The sequence below is a fragment of the Tetrahymena thermophila genome (genome assembly GCF_000189635.1).
Source record: "Tetrahymena thermophila SB210 genomic scaffold scf_8254570, whole genome shotgun sequence".
Taxonomy (NCBI): domain Eukaryota; phylum Ciliophora; class Oligohymenophorea; order Hymenostomatida; family Tetrahymenidae; genus Tetrahymena; species Tetrahymena thermophila.
This window is the reverse complement of record NW_002476341.1, coordinates 121,299-139,134: the sequence shown is the minus strand read 5'-3', so window position 1 is coordinate 139,134 and position 17,836 is coordinate 121,299. Positions and strand designations below refer to the sequence as shown.

Below are 17,836 nucleotides of genomic sequence, written 5' to 3'. Positions count from 1 at the left end.
AAGTAAGTAAGTAAGTAAATAAGTAGCTGGATGAGTATGTAAGTAATTAATTAAATAAAAAAAAAGAAGATATTTGAATGAAGAAATGAGTGATTGAATGAATTCATTCATTCATTCATAATCAAAAGCATCTTTTGCTTTACAAATTAATCACTTATTTACTTCTTTACGGCCTTACATATTTTACAACTTCAACTAACAAACTTAATCAAATAAATATTTAACAAAATTACGATAGATAGAGATTCAAAGAAGTGATATTTTGACACTTTTCTAAGCTCATTCCAATATGTTTTGCTCCTTCTGCACCAATCTTATTATTCCTTCAAAAATATTATTAAAATATGTTTTTTTGTTTGTTTGTTTCTTTGAATTTGTTTTGAAAATCATAATAAAATTGAAAATTAAAATAAGTAAGTTAATAAGTAGCTGGATGAGTATGTTTTGAATGAAGAAATGAGTGATTGAATGAATTCATTCATTCATTCATTCATAATCAAAAGCATCTTTTGCTTAACAAATTAATCACTTATTTACTTCTTTACGGCCTTACATATTTTACAACTTCAACTAACAAACTTAATCAAATAAATATTTAACAAAATTACCATAGATTGAGATTCAAAGAAGTGATATTTTGACACTTTTCTAAGCTCATTCCAATATGTTTTGCTCCTTCTGCACCAATCTTATTATCCCTTCAAAAATATTATTAAAATATGTTTTTTTGTTTGTTTGTTTCTTTGAATTTGTTTTGAAAATCATAATAAAATTGAAAATTAAAATAAGTAAGTAAGTAAGTAAGTAAGTAAGTAAGTAAATAAGTAGCTGGATGAGTATGTAAGTAATTAATTTAATAAAAAAAAAGAAGATATTTGAATGAAGAAATGAGTGATTGAATGAATTCATTCATTCATTCATAATCAAAAGCATCTTTTGCTTAACAAATTAATCACTTATTTACTTCTTTACGGCCTTACATATTTTACAACTTCAACTAACAAACTTAATCAAATAAATATTTAACAAAATTACCATAGATTGAGATTCAAAGAAGTGATATTTTGACACTTTTCTAAGCTCATTCCAATATGTTTTGCTCCTTCTGCACCAATTTCATTTCCCCTTCAAAAATATTATTAAAATATGTTTTTTTGTTTGTTTGTTTCTTTGAATTTGTTTTGAAAATCATAATAAAATTGAAAATTAAAATAAGTAAGTAACTAAGTAAATAAGTAGCTGGATGAGTATGTAAGTAATTAATTTAATAAAAAAAAAGAAGATATTTGAATGAAGAAATGAGTGATTGAATGAATTCATTCATTCATAATCAAAAGCATCTTTTGCTTAACAAATTAATCACTTATTTACTTCATTACGGCCTTACATATTTTACAACTTCAACTAACAAACTTAATCAAATAAATATTTAACAAAATTACCTAACATTGAGATTCAAAGAAGTGATATTTTGACACTTTTCTAAGCTCATTCCAATATGTTTTGCTCCTTCTGCACCAATGTTATTTTACCTTCAAAAATATTATTAAAATATGTTTTTTTGTTTGTTTGTTTCTTTAAATTTGTTTTGAAAATCATAATAAAATTGAAAATTAAAATAAGTAAGTAAGTAAGTAAGTAAGTAAGTAAGTAAGTAAGTAAGTAAATAAGTAGCTGGATGAGTATGTAAGTAATTAATTTAATAAAAAAAAAGAAGATATTTGAATGAAGAAATGAGTGATTGAATGAATTCATTCATTCATTCATAATCATAAGCATCTTTTGCTTTACAAATTAATCACTTATTTACTTCTTTACGGCCTTACATATTTTACAACTTCAACTAACAAACTTAATCAAATAAATATTTAACAAAATTACCATAGATTGAGATTCAAAGAAGTGATATTTTGACACTTTTCTAAGCTCATTCCAATATGTTTTGCTCCTTCTGCACCAATGTAATTGTACCTTCAAAAATATTATTAAAATATGTTTTTTTGTTTGTTTGTTTCTTTGAATTTGTTTTGAAAATCATAATAAAATTGAAAATTAAAATAAGTAAGTAAGTAAGTAAGTAAGTAAATAAGTAGCTGGATGAGTATGTAAGTAATTAATTAAATAAAAAAAAAGAAGATATTTGAATAAAGAAATGAGTGATTGAATGAATTCATTAATTCATTCATAATCAAAAGCATCTTTTGCTTAACAAATTAATCACTTATTTATTTCTTTACGGCCTTACATATTTTACAACTTCAACTAACAAACTTAATCAAATAAATATTTAACAAAATTACCATAGATTGAGATTCAAAGAAGTGATATTTTGACACTTTTCTAAGCTCATTCCAATATGTTTTGCTCCTTCTGCACCAATTCTATTTTCCCTTCAAAAATATTATTAAAATATGTTTTTTTGTTTGTTTGTTTCTTTGAATTTGTTTTGAAAATCATAATAAAATTGAAAATTAAAATAAGTAAGTAAGTAAGTAAGTAAATAAGTAGCTGGATGAGTATGTAAGTAATTAATTTAATAAAAAAAAAGAAGATATTTGAATGAAGAAATGAGTGATTGAATGAATTCATTCATTCATTCATAATCAAAAGCATCTTTTGCTTAACAAATTAATCACTTATTTACTTCTTTACGGCCTTACATATTTTACAACTTCAACTAACAAACTTAATCAAATAAATATTTAACAAAATTACCATAGATTGAGATTCAAAAAAGTGATATTTTGACACTTTTCTAAGCTCATTCCAATATGTTTTGCTCCTTCTGCACCAATGTAATTGTACCTTCAAAAATATTATTAAAATATGTTTTTTTGTTTGTTTGTTTCTTTGAATTTGTTTTGAAAATCATAATAAAATTGAAAATTAAAATAAGTAAGTAAGTAAATAAGTAGCTGGATGAGTATGTAAGTAATTAATTAAATAAAAAAAAAGAAGATATTTGAATGAAGAAATGAGTGATTGAATGAATTCATTCATTCATAATCAAAAGCATCTTTTGCTTAACAAATTAATCACTTATTTATTTCTTTACGGCCTTACATATTTTAAAACTTCAACTAACAAACTTAATCAAATAAATATTTAACAAAATTACCTAACATTGAGATTCAAAGAAGTGATATTTTGACACTTTTCTAAGCTCATTCCAATATGTTTTGCTCCTTCTGCACCAATTCTATTTTCCCTTCAAAAATATTATTAAAATATGTTTTTTTGTTTGTTTGTTTCTTTGAATTTGTTTTGAAAATCATAATAAAATTGAAAATTAAAATAAGTAAGTAAATAAGTAGCTGGATGAGTATGTAAGTAATTAATTAAATAAAAAAAAAGAAGATATTTGAATGAAGAAATGAGTGATTGAATGAAGAAATGAGTGATTGAATGAATTCATTCATTCATTCATAATCAAAAGCATCTTTTGCTTAACAAATTAATCACTTATTTACTTCTTTACGGCCTTACATATTTTACAACTTCAACTAACAAACTTAATCAAATAAATATTTAACAAAATTACCATAGATTGAGATTCAAAGAAGTGATATTTTGACACTTTTCTAAGCTCATTCCAATATGTTTTGCTCCTTCTGCACCAATCTTATTATCCCTTCAAAAATATTATTAAAATATGTTTTTTTGTTTGTTTGTTTCTTTGAATTTGTTTTGAAAATTTTATCGAATTATCAAAAATTAACACATTGACTATTGACAATCAAAAGTTAATTACAATTTAAATTTTTAAAAAACAATTTTCTATTTTTGAAAAAATTAAATTAAAACATATATAAATCGAAATACTAAAAAACAAGTCTTGCACTAATTTTAATACAAGCCTAATCAATTTTCACAAATATTTTAATTTAAAAAAATTTAATAATTAATAAAAAGTTAATATAATTACTTAAAACTGATTTAAGCAATTTAATGATCATTAATTAAAGAAATCTAATCGAATAATTTAATAAAAATAAATAAATAAACTTATTTCTGTCAAATAATAGCCTTAAATTAAAAAAATTTAAAATATTCTAAAAAAATTAGAAAAACATAAAATGATTATTCTTACTTATTTTATCTCTTTAGAAAAATAATTTTATTTGAAATTATCTAAAATTTATGGCAAATCTTTTCTTTTGTATTTATCATAAACCAATGAGTACATAATTGCTTTCTAATAAATTTTAGTTTGTCTATTAATTAAATCTAGTTAGCCCTTATAAGGTTCAAAAGGTTCCACAAATTATTTTCCAATTTTTAAACATTCATAATGATAAACTGGTTATAATTTTTAAAAGTTATCTAACAACGATAAAGATATTCCTAGACTAAATACATCACACTTTAAATAATATAAAAAAAATTTCATTCAAATCTAATAAAATTTTAATCTAATTAATTTACTTCTATTGTTGATTACTTTTCATATATTTACTCAGGTGCCCAATAACCAAATGTTCCACACTTATACCAAAATAATAAAAATTTACTTTAAATTCATTTTTATTTATTTACCCCATCACAATTAGGTGCAAAATATTATTATAGAATCCAATTTCCATTAGAATCATAACCATACTCTTCATCTAATCTTAAAAAATCAGCTTCATCAAAGTCACCTAAGAATAAAAATAAAAGATAAATGAAGCTAAATAATACAAATATATTAATAATATTATTTTATTATAGATAAAATCAAATTAAAATGTATAAAAATACAATTAAGTTATTAAAATGTTTAAATAACATTAAATTAATTTAATTTAATTAAATAAAATATTGACAAATTAATAGCATAAAGAGAATAATTACTTAATTTGATTGCTGGGATAGAGCTATTGCTTTCTTAAACTAAAAAATTTTAAGGCTTAATATCTCTGTGGATGATATTATGTTTATGTATGTAATTAACAGAATCCATCATTTAAATAGCAATTTCTTCTTTAACTTCTTAAGTGAATTGCTAATCATTTTACTTTTTTTCTAAGTAAGCCTTAAGGTCACCTATTCAATAAATAAATATATAATTTAACAAAAATTAAGAATAAAATATACAATAGGAAAAGTGTGTTCAAAACAGATTTTTTAAAGTACCAATTATTATAAATTTTTTTCAATCAACTTAATTAAAAAAAATTATAAAACATGGTCCTTAAAAAATCTATCTTGACCACACTCTTCCTATTATATTAAAGTAAAAAGTAATTATTTATTTACAATCACATTTTTCTAACTCGTAGACTACGAAATCCTCCTTTTAAACAACATTAAGATAAAAGAAATCATATAATTTTACAATTAAAGGCATTTGACAGCATTTAAGAATGCTGATTTCTTTTATAATACGAGATTTTGATTAAACTTTTTATATTTTAAGTACACAATCTCTTTTATCTTTTAAATTATATGCACCAATGATAAGTCCTTTCCCTCCTTGGCTAATAAGATAAAAGCTCTTACTATAATTTTGTTTGTTAAACAGTTAGAGCATTGCTTTTTTCAATTCATCTTCTGTAAAAATTTTTTTAATTTTTATCTTGTTTTAGTAATCATTGAGCAAGCTCTAAATTTAATCCTAATTTTGAAAAAGCAATAAAAATATAATTCATAAATTTATAAAATATTTTCTACATTATAAATCTAAGATAATGACATGGCTTAAACAGAATTTTGAATCTAACTGATTTAACTTTATTAATTGATCTAGCTTACCTTGTGCATGATTTAAGACTTTTTTTAAAATAAAATTTAAATCTTTAATCTTAATAATTTTTAAAGCAGATAGGTAGATAGATAAATATATTTTGTAATATTTTAATTAATTTCTTTAAAAATGATAAATTTATATAATCTAAAGAAACTAATTAGATTTATGATAGATAAAAAATTTAGCTTCTGAAGAAATTCAGCAATTAAATTTTGAACCAATTATTTATATTTTTTGAGAAACAAATTAATTACTTTCAACATAGATTCTTGAATATTTTAACTTGCATTCAAACCTTATGCTTACTGAGAATTAGTATTTAGTATTTCATGTACTTTCTTCCCTAATTATGGCTGATAAGTTAAAATTAATATTTTAAATTATTACAAAATTGATAAATTTTTATTTATTTTTTAAGTTATAAAATGCTAAATATACCATTTAAATATTAAAAGAAGTTAAATTAAAAGTTAATAAAACTGTTTAAAAACTTAAAATTAGAAGATTAGTTTAAATGAATTATTTATTAACAAGTTTTTAATGTCTCAAATCTTAAAACATTCCTTTTTTTAATTTCTAAGTGATGAAATAAGATTAATTATTACCATAATGATGATAGAACTCAATTCAATGTTTTGATATTAAGGATCTTTCCATAGAAGCTATTCAAGAAACTTTTATGCAGATTAACGTTCTTTAAAGTTAGGATTCAAGAATGTTTAAGCAATTTAGAAAATGTTAGATTTTCTGTCAAGAAAATAAGTTGGGAATATTTAACCATTTCTTAGAGCATACCTTTCATCATCTGTTGTCTTCAAGAAATCGAATTTTTCAATGTTATCAAGTTCTAATAGAACTATCCCAACTTAGAATAAGTCACTCTTTAAAAATGTTTTTTTTAATCACTATTAAAATAAAAAAAGTTTACTTCTTTTCTCCATATGTCTGACTATAATTCTGGAGGCATATATTCTCTAGTTCCTTTCTAATTTTTATATTTTTCTTTTAGATTATAAAAAAACTTAAAGAATTAACTTACCTGTTTAGTGTGGATCTATGATTGGCTTGGAGATATGAATGAAGCAAAAGCTAAATCACCTATAAAATATTATTTTATTAAGATTTATATTATTGATTTCTTAAAATAAAAAGTATATTTGCAATGTTAGAGACCTTATAATAATCAAGCTTTCATATTAAAAATTATTTTAGGGAGATTTAAATAAAACTAATCTTTTTTATTTAATCAAATATAAAATCATAAAATTTTAAGAAATATTATTATTGATTTTGTTAACTCTCGATCTAAAATCGAGAAAAAATATTATTTTTAAGAAAATTTCTAAATTTTTCTTTCTTTAAATAAGCTATTGATAAAGTTTATTTAAAATTTTTATTCAGAGATAGAAATATAAATTTACATTTCCTCATGTTTTATTTAATTTTTTTGTTTAAAATTTAATAATTTTTAATTAAAATCAATAAAATCTTAAATTATTAAAAATTATTTATTTCTATTTTGAATTTTTTAATTAAGAGTAGAGTATCTTCTTTAAAATATGTAAATTTAAATAAAAAATATTTACAAATCTTGATAATCGGATTGTTTTAGTTATCAAACTAAAGAAGGATGTTGTTTGGTTTGATATCTCGATGTAGGAACGATTTCTAATGGAGGAAGGATATTCCATCAAGAATTTGAATAGCTAGGATTTCTTTCATTTACTTATCAGGATATTATTTCTAATGTCTACAATATCTGAAGTAATCTGCTAAATTTGCTATTTAAATTTAAAATGGATGTAAATAATATGATTATTTATAAATATTTATTTTTAAAATATAAAAATATTTAGAAAAAATGATAAATTTTGTTCTATTTTTATATATTTAATAATAAAATCAAGCTTATCTTAAAGCTTTTTAAAATAATATTTTTATTTGGGTTTTGCCTTTAATATTGTAAATTTTCTTATTTTTATCTCTTCCTTGTTAAATAAAAACATAAAAAGGTGTTTATTTTATTTAATTGTTATAATTCTTTTAAATATTGCTTAAATTTATTATTTATTTCTCATTTTGTTAATTAGTAATTGCATAATCTAAATAATTTATTATAAAATTCAATTTATTTTGTTTTATATGATTAATAATGAATAAATATTATATTTGCCATAAATTTATTTATTATTAATTAAAAAATATTTGCGCATATCAAAAATATAAAGGGATGATAAAAAATATAAATATAAATAATGTTAAATAAAATATCCTTTATTTAGATGTATGATGACAATATTGATAGTTTTGTTTGATAAAAATAAAATTTAAAAATATTTAGTAAATTCATCAAAATAAATTAAGATTTTTATTGCAAAAATTAGTTAGAAAAAATTCATCAAAATGAATGAAATAAGATCCATGATAAAATTTTTGTAAAATGAATGAATCTTAAGTAAAATAAATAAAATATCTGTTAAAGGAAATGATAGTACATATGTCAGTATTAAGTGGAATGAAGGATGCAAATTTTATGTAAAAATGAATGAATCACCTTATTAAATTTTCATATTATTTTTGAATGAAATTCATTCATGATATATGATAACTAAAGAGATGAAATAAATAAATGAATAAGGTATATTCATTTATTTTGTTAATTAATTGATTTAAGAAAAATATCTTGATATCAAAGTCAATCAATATATAAATTAGTTGATTTGAAAAACAAGAAAAAGTAAAACATCTTTCCTTTCTATTTTCATTCATTATTCATTAATTTGATTATTATGATGAATTTATCTAAATGCTTAATAATCAAAATTATCAATAAAGTCTTCATTTAACATCAGAATATTTGAGCGTACCTTTAAAATTTAGGTAAACACTCTAATCCCTTTAAATTGGTACGCTTAAAATGGAGTTTATTATCATAAAGTTGAAATTTAATCATACGTTTAAACTGAATGATATTATTCATAGTAATCTGCTTTTGGATCTACTTTTTTGTTAAAATTTAAATATAAAATGGCAAAATAATCTTTACTCTTGCAAAATTCGAGTTCTAAGACTAAGAAGGACTTCAATTTTTCATTTTGCTTTTTAGGTTTTTCAGCTATTTATTCTTCATCATCTGAATCTTCGATTATGATTTTTTCTTCATAGACATAGAAATGATTGTAGACGTCGACAAGGTATGGACAATTCTTAATCTTCAAAAGTAAATTGTACTCCTTCAAAACAGACTCCTCCTCGCTAGGTTCATTTTAGTTGCATAGAACAATTTTTAGTGCAACTTATCTTTGAGAATTCTTGTTAAAAGCTTTGATTACTAAAGCAAATGATCCATTTCCCAAATATTCAAAATCATTGTAATGTTTCTGCTACTTCCTAAGCTGTTAGAAGAACATAAAGATTCTTTGATTATCGATACTGCAACCCTAGGTCTTTTTTGCAATTTCCTCGATTCTTTGCTACATTTTCCTTTAATGGTTTGTTGTTGACTGTTGATTTTTGCTTGCTTACTAGCTAGTAGTTTTTTTGCTGAACTTTAATAGTTTTTGATAATAGTTATTACCTTTTCTTAATTAATATTATAGAGATTTCAAATAAATCCACTGTATTTAAAGTCAAATATTCTACTAACTTTGACACCTACCTTGTTTATCTCATTTATTAAAATCTGCGAATAATAGTTAAGCTCATCGTTTTTCCAAAAAGTAAATTAAATCAGCTTGCCATATCTTATATCTTTATTATAATTGAATAAAAGAAAATAAAGTAAGTAAATAAATAAAAGTTCTTTAATATATATCTAAATCAAAAGGAATTAAATTCAATATGGTATACGTTTATAATCAACAAGCGTATAGTTAAAAGTAGTTAATATTTTTAAAAAAATTCTACATAATATAAAAAAATTATAATTTATGAAAATACATTTATTATAATGAGAAAATATTAAATATTAAAATACAAACAAGTTTATTTAGCCACACAAAATGGCCTAAAAATAATCCATAAAAAATGGCGGAAATGGAATGAATCGCTATTTTAAATAAAAATATAATTTAGATATTAAAAATACTTGCATTATTTAAAATATTTTTTAACTCATAAATAAATATTTTCCTTTAAAATACTATAAGAATTAATTTATTTTATTAAAATTAAACTGATTATGTTCATCATCTTCCATTTATTTATTTTGGTAATATATTAAGAGCTAATAATGTTGTTTTTATTATGCATTACACTATAGTTTATAAATTGACTATAATAATAAGAAATATTTTATATATTTGCATATATTTTTTAAAAATATTTTATTCTAAAGTTTAGAACATTTTTTCTCTCTGAAAAATTATTTAAAATACTTTTTAAATGAAAAATGGCGTCAAATATTAACATTTTTAAAAATGTATTTTGATGATAAGTTTATGGTTTTGGGAAATTTACGAATATAAAATTATATGAAAGCTTTTATTAAGAATAATATTATTCTTTTTCTTTTTTATAATTATAATAGGTTAGCGTATGTATATCACTATAAGCTAACACAATGAAAGTATCTATCATAAAGTAGTGGAATTGTAATCATTTATATTTATTATAAATTAAAAATATAATTAATCAGATTTCTTAAGAAATCTGCAAATCAAAAAGGCAAGATTTCATTAATAAATTAAATATATCTTCATTTTATTAAATACAAATACTGTTGAATACTATTAATTAATTAATTAAGATCTTCAATTTTTAATCAGCAAAACTAAAAATAGTATTTTGATATATTATTTATCAATTATCACTAGTATCATATATATTTCATAGCTTTAAGATTATTTATAATAACTTATATCTGAATTATAATTAATTTTTACAAATTTCAAATATTCAATAAAATTGAATACCTCATATCTATAGAATATAAGTTTTTAATTAATTTTATTTTATATTATTAATATCCATCCATATTTGAATGATTTAAAAATGTAAAATAATCAGAAATAAGGATTTAAAAAATCATTTTTTTAAAACACATAGCAATCATCACAATTAGCTTTTAAAAAATATGGATTTTCTGTAATAATAAATTTTAATAGAATAAATCTTTAAAAATTCATCATTTAATACTTACTTTTACTTTTCTTACCTTACTATATAATAGAACAAATCTATATAATAAATCGCTTGATTAATGAAATATTTTTAACTTTTGAAGATAACTTTGCTTTATGAACAATTTTTTTCATAAATTAATTTTAAAATTAGTAGTGGACGAAAACAATTTTTTATTTATAGTCTTTTTGGTGTTCTGATAACCATTTTTACCTTAGTTTTCTGTGGACTCATAATCTTTATTTTAAGTTTTATAAATGAGTTAGCTAAGGTAATCTCTGATGTCTGCCGTCCACTCATATTCTAATTTACTTCATATTTTTTAAATTCAAAAAATTTTTAGAAATGAGTAAATTCGAGGGTGAGAAGCCTTACTAAAAATAGAGATATCTGTAATCTAGTTTTCTTATTATAATGACAAAAAGAAATAATAGGAAACTTAAATAAAGATTCGACTTATGATGTTCCTCATTAAATATAAAAGTTATTATCAAATATAGACATTATTGATAGTATTAAAAGTGAGCAGCTTTGCAATATTGTTTTTCTTATTATGATGACAAAAAGAAATAATAGAAAACTTAAATAAAGATTCGATTTATGATGTTCCTCATTAAATATAAAAGTTATTATCAAATATAGACATAATTTATAGTATTAAAGGTGAACAGTTTTACAATATTGTGTAAGTTCTACAAGTTGAAGAAAAAGATGATGTTTCTAATATTACAAATGAAGGTGAAGGAAGACAAGAAGAAGTTGATGTAAGATTATTGTTTTAATATGAAATAGATTTTAGAAAAGATAAATTCTGCAAAAATAACTAGAGTTTTAATAAGTAAGAGCATAATATTTATAATAGTTTCTTACATTAATAATTATCATATTAAGATAAGAAAGATACAAATTCAAAAGAAATAAAGAACCAAGAAAGAAAGAAAAATTTATCTTAATAAAACAACAAAATAGTTTAGTTAATTATAATTTATATAATTAATATTAACATTTGTTTATATTAAAGACAAAATTTATTTAAATTTCATATTTTTTTTGAAAATTTATCTTAAATTCAGCATAAAGTCAATAAATCTGAATGTTCATAATAAATAGGATCAAAAAATTTTCTCGCAACCTCAAATTTTTCTTTCTTTCTTTGTGAAATGCAAGGTGCGAGGTTATAGGTACTTCAGTAATTAATTTTGTTTATAAATACTTTCGTTTATTATTTTATTATTTTTAATTTAAACTGAACCATTATTATTGAAAAAATCATCAGTTTGTAACAAAAAATTAAAAAAAGATTTAATTATTAAATAAAAATTAAAATATTTATTTGAATAATTATTTTGTAATAATTAGAGGATATACAAAAATTAAAAATAAATAAATACATTTTTAATATTTATATTGAAGTTTAATTTTGCTAATTAATACTGATACATAAATTTATTAGCACAAAGCATTAATTTAAGTAAATTGTTATTCACCATAAATAAAAAACCAATTCGACTAATTTTCTCATTTTAAGCATTTTTGTCCTTAAATTATTTGGTGTGATAATATCATTGCCACTATAATTATTTTTTATAATAAATGTATTAAATATTTTTATCAAGTAGGATAAGTCTTTATTTCAAAAACAAACAATTATAAAAGATTTAGAAAATATTACTAAAGGTGGAGAGTTAAAAAAGAGAGACTAGAGCATTTTGCCAAACTATTAACTATTTTTTCTGCATTTCTTCCACCAATAAAACTATGGCTTTTATTTAGAAGTTTTAGAAATAATTTTTATATGTGAAAGTATTTTGATAAAAATAAAAATGAAAAAATAATAAGTTTGAAATTAAAGTATAAATTTATAGCTAAAAAATAAGATAAATCTATTATAGTTATCTAAGTAGCCATACTTTGAGGATCTGTCATATAAAATATTCTTAAATTCTTTCTTTTTGTTAATTTTGCAATTGGAATTTATAAAATAAAATCCAATAAAAGTAAATAAATAAATAAATAAATAATTATTACTGAAGATAAATTGTTAAATTGGAGAGATTATTGCACTTTGATATATTAAAATCTAAGTCTAATTCACTCTATTCTTCAATTTAATTGTGCCTTTTGTTTTCAAGGATAATGTTAATTATAAAATTTAATATAAAAACGAATATAAATAAAAATTAATAATGATAGCTTTAATTTAAAGTAGAAATAATTAATTAATAAATTAAAACATAAAAATAAATTTTATATGTAAAAATAACCAAATTATTGTGAAAAAAATATATTAAATTAATAAATGAAAAAATTTTACGAAAGATCTATTGTCAATGTTTAGAGTTTAGAACATTATGATTAACTAGAAATTAAGCTTTATACACCATATGCACCAATTTAGTTAAGGCTTTATTATTTTTTATAAAATATGCAGTAAAAAAGTTAAAGATATATATGAAGGAAAAATTTAAAGGGTGGAAGTTGATTACATTAATATTAAAATTAAATTAAAAATGAATAAGAAAGACATGTAAATTTTTAAATTTCAGTGTATTATTTAATATTTTACCCCCTTCCACTTCAAATATAAAGTGATAAAATAAATTGAAAATTATAATAAATTAAGAAGCTAAAAAATTAACTAAATAAATAAATTTAATTTCAAAGCAAGAGAGCTTCTGAATAAATTATTATTACGCTAAATCAATAGACAAATTTGAGAGATTAGTTTATTTTGCTAAAGTTTAAACTATATCTGATATATTTTTATCATTAATTTCATTTCCTCTTTTAATAATAGTAAGAAAATAGTTTACATGGATTTAAAAAATAAATGAATTTATTTTGAAATTTTTATTAAAAAATACTTAAAAATGAAGTAAATAATTAATAGAAAAGTAGGATAAAATAACTAACTATTAATAAATTAAAAAGTAGGCACTTGATGATTTTATAAATAATGAAATAGCTAAAGTATTTACCAAGATAATATTATTATTATCAAAATTTTTGCTTAAAAAAAATATAAACCACAAGAAACAGATTAAGATAATTATTTTTTACTTAAGGACTAAATGCAAAGCTAAAAGATTACTCAAATAAGTTAAAGTTTAACTTGAGCACGAAACATCTAATTTACCAAATTCGTTTTCCCTTTTTATATTTTAGATAAAATATCATTTAATAAACAAATCATTCTTTAAAAGAGTGTTTAAAAAATTAACTATAAAGCTAATGGAAATTAATATAAAACTAAAAAATATAAACCAGTAAAGTTTTTATAATATTAAATAAGCAAAAAAGATAAAATATTTTGAATTTTTTCTTACTTTTTGCTTATTCAAATTAATAACTTAAGTATAAATTTTAGAATACAAATTATTTTTACCCAAGGTTTAAGGTCAGATTTAAGAGATTAGGAATTTGTAACAAATTAGAACATAAATCTAATTATCCTTGGCCACCAATTTTATTAGATCTTTTGATATTTTAAAGAATTGTTTGTAAATATAAAAATATTTCTAAATAGAAAAAATAATTGTTGAGGATTAAAATGTAAAGTTTAAATTAAAAATTATGGAAAATAATTAAAAAAATAATAAAAAACACACAAAAAAATTATTAAAATAAATAATTAAATCCTTTATTTATATTTATTTACTAATTAAAATAAATAAGAGTAATTTTATTTTTAAATAAATAATTATTATTACTTAAGTTCTAGTTATAAATTTAGTAAATTAGTAAGCCTTCCTAACCCTTAACTTAAGTTTGAGGCACCACTGTCACCAATTTAATTGTTACTTTTAAATTTTTTTCAAATTAGTAAGTTATAATAGAAAAAATAAAAATTAAAGTTTTAAGTTAGAAAAGCAAATTTAATGTTTAGAAAATAAGGAATTAATATCTTTATTTCTTTCTTTTTGCTTATCTAGATAGATCTATTGATAATTTACTAATAAAAGAGAAAGGTAAATAACAATTTTTACCTTAAGTCTAGTTTTATTGTTGTGAGCTAAGTAGAATTTGCTAAAGAAGAACCTATATTGCATTTTTTAATTTCTCCAATAGTATTCTCACTTATTTTCAATAAAAAATTAATTATTTAAAATAAATAAAAAATATTTTATTCTAAAAAAAATATCAAAATTTAAAATTAAAGGATAAAAACAAGTAAATGAGCTAACAAAAGTATTTGTAGAAAAAGGTTTGTAATAAGGAATATTTTATTCTTATTTTTAAATTATTTGTTTTCATAAATTAATAAATCAAAGAAATAATCTATAATTACGAAAGATCGAGAGTTAATATTGTGAGATTAGTACACATTCCTATACTGGAAGCTAAGTTTGATAAACCATCTTCATCAATATTATTTTTTCTTTTATATTTTAAGAAATATCATTGGTTAAAACAAACAAAAAAATTGAAAATAAAAGAAAAATTTGATAATATAAATAGGTAAATTCAAATTAGAATATTAAAATAAATATCTTTTTGATTAAATAAAGTAGCTTAAAATAGAATAAAATTTAGAAGTAATAAAAAAAAAGTATTATTTATTAGAAACAAGTAAACTGATTCTACCTCAGATTGAGGGTTAATGTTTTCAGATTAGAGCAATTTGCTAAACCAGTTCCAAAATCTGATGCTCCCTATCCGCCGAATTTGTTCCCTCTTAGTATTATTTTTAGTAATAGTTAATAAAAATAGCAAGAAGTAAAAAATAATTATTCTAATTTAATAAAATGTTAAACAATAATAAATAGTCAAGGAAGCACAAGTTGAAATTTAAGAAATAAGAAAAATATCTTTTAATGGTTTTTCTTTCATTTTTTTGTTTTTTTGACTATCAAATTTATTTTTTATAAAACAAATAAATGTTAATAAACTCTTTTTACTTGACTTCAATTGTCAATATTTGCAGGTTCTTGCACTTTCCTAGACCAGAACCTAAATTTAAAGCTCCAGAAGCTCCAATTTTGTTATCTCTTTTTACAATTTTGAATGAATGTATATCGAATATTACAAAAAGATTTATAAATGTAAATAAGAAAAAATCAAACACAAAAATTTTGAAATATTTAAAACAATTATAACATAAGATATAATAATTTATCGGTGAATTCTGTAGTTTTTTTGTTATTACCGATATTTTTAAAAACATCATTTTTTGAGAAAATAAAAAAAATCCGACTTTTTTTGCATCTTTAAGGGTATTCTACAGTGAATGAAATTGTTAAATGATTATAAATTATTTTTACGAAAGAGCAAGCTTCAAATTTTAGAGCTTTTGGCATTTCGATATATTTTAGCCTATGTCTGAACTTCCCTTATCTCCAATTTTATTGCTCCTTTTTGTATTACAAGAAAACATTTTTTCATTTTAATGAAAGATTAATTAGAAGTAAATGAAGAAAAAACTAAAGAAATAAAAAATATAAAAATATTTAAATTAAAATGAAAAGATACTACTAGATTTATATATTAATTACTTTTAAAAATAATAAGCAATCAAATAAAAAAGTCTTTTAAAAACTTTTTTCTTTCGAAAATAAAAATATTAAAATGAATTTACTCAAGATAGAGTTCTAAAGTTGAGAGATTTGAGCACTTTGTTAAAGCAGAAACCAAGTCAGATGAGCCCTTGTCAACTATTTTGTTTTCTCTTATTTATTAATATTTTATATTAGAAAGAAGCTATAAAAAATTAATAATAAAAAAATAAAAATAGGATAAATTCCAAAGTTTTATGAAAGTAAGCTCTAGAAATAATTATTGGTCCTTTAAATAAATTAAAGCATCTTAGTATTTTAAGTACTTTCTATGATTTTGTTTTGTAAAAACATAATTAAATAAATGAAAATATTTTTACGAGAGATCAAGTGACAAAATTGTAAGATTAGAGCACTTTGCTAAAGCAGAGCCTAAGTCTAAGACAGTTTTTGGACCTAATTGATTTTTTCTGATAAAATAATAAGTTTAATTTGAAAAAGCTTTAGAAAAAATATTCCAAAAGAAGATAGTATAGAAAATTTAGATATAAATTAAATGCTGAAGAAAAAGACAAAAATCTTTATAAATAAATCTATGTTAATCAACAGAATCTAGTTTTACACTTCTGAAAATAAAAAAAGCTAAATATTTTTAATATATTATCTATCTATCTATCTTTTCATGTTTTTAATAGAAATAAATCTAATTAAAAATGTTTACCTCAAATCTAATGTCAAAGTTTCAAGATTAACACATTTTGCTAAAGCAGAGCCTAAGCTTGATCCACCATTAGCGCCAATTGAATTTCTTTTTATAATTTGTATAAATTTTATAATTAAAATGAAAAAAATAAAAATTTATTAATTTTGTTAAGCAAATAATTAAAATTAATCTACAAATAAAACGAAAAGAATGAAAAATCTTGCATTTTTTTCATATTTATTTTTTTTGATAATTAATTATTTTAAATCGTATTAAAAATAATTAAATAAAACAGATAATATTACGCCAGTTGGAGTACTAAATTAAGAAGATTATTAGATTTTGCCAAAGCAATGCCCAAGTCTGAAGAACCCTTTTCTCCTATCTATTTATTACTATTACATTTTGTAAAAATAATTGAAATTAGTTTTGAAAAAGTTAGTAGAAGTAAATATAAAACAAGTAAATCTTAAGGATAATATTAATATCTAATGAATTAATATATCATAGTAAATAAATATGTGTTATTTGTTAATAAATAAAGCAATCAAGTCATCAAAATACTTAGAATTCTTTCTAACTTTTTTAAATTTTTGTAATTAAAGGCCTTTATTTAGTTAAGAAAACATTATTTTATTTTTTTTACTGAAGATTTATTAGAAGAGTGGTGCGAGATGATATTTCAGAGCTTAATAACTTTTTATTTAAAAAAATGGAATTAATAAACAAAAATTAATAATGAAAAATCACTTGTTCTAAGTCTGTAATTTAAATGAGTTCAGTCATTTATTG

The 17,836-nt window shown here is 20.4% G+C and overlaps 2 protein-coding genes across 2 annotated transcripts; both read right to left on the bottom strand. All coding sequences in view use genetic code 6, as the record gives it.

The window, feature by feature from the left end:
* Nucleotides 1-583: 583 nt before the first annotated feature.
* TTHERM_00937670 (kinase domain protein) lies at nucleotides 584-9,207 on the bottom strand (the record flags this gene model as incomplete). Its single annotated transcript, XM_001020438.2, has 21 exons — nucleotides 584-698; nucleotides 1,036-1,125; nucleotides 1,443-1,532; nucleotides 1,882-1,971; nucleotides 2,301-2,390; nucleotides 2,716-2,805; nucleotides 3,119-3,208; nucleotides 3,542-3,631; nucleotides 3,926-3,969; nucleotides 4,091-4,363; nucleotides 4,426-4,485; nucleotides 4,537-4,640; nucleotides 4,834-5,025; nucleotides 5,239-5,596; nucleotides 5,653-5,751; nucleotides 5,983-6,081; nucleotides 6,334-6,609; nucleotides 6,657-6,713; nucleotides 6,768-6,826; nucleotides 7,315-7,509; nucleotides 8,775-9,207. 21 exons carry the CDS (start codon nucleotides 9,205-9,207, stop codon nucleotides 584-586), a joined length of 2,994 nt encoding a protein of 997 aa, XP_001020438.2.
* Nucleotides 9,208-12,332: 3,125 nt separating this feature from the next.
* TTHERM_00937650 (kinase domain protein) lies at nucleotides 12,333-17,830 on the bottom strand (the record flags this gene model as incomplete). Its single annotated transcript, XM_001020436.3, has 17 exons — nucleotides 12,333-12,420; nucleotides 12,522-12,611; nucleotides 12,878-12,967; nucleotides 13,544-13,633; nucleotides 14,235-14,324; nucleotides 14,560-14,649; nucleotides 14,836-14,925; nucleotides 15,138-15,227; nucleotides 15,434-15,523; nucleotides 15,748-15,837; nucleotides 16,111-16,200; nucleotides 16,425-16,514; nucleotides 16,722-16,811; nucleotides 17,063-17,149; nucleotides 17,350-17,439; nucleotides 17,691-17,740; nucleotides 17,795-17,830. The coding sequence occupies 17 exons, from the start codon at nucleotides 17,828-17,830 to the stop codon at nucleotides 12,333-12,335; spliced, it is 1,431 nt and encodes a 476-aa protein (XP_001020436.3).
* Nucleotides 17,831-17,836: the final 6 nt, after the last annotated feature.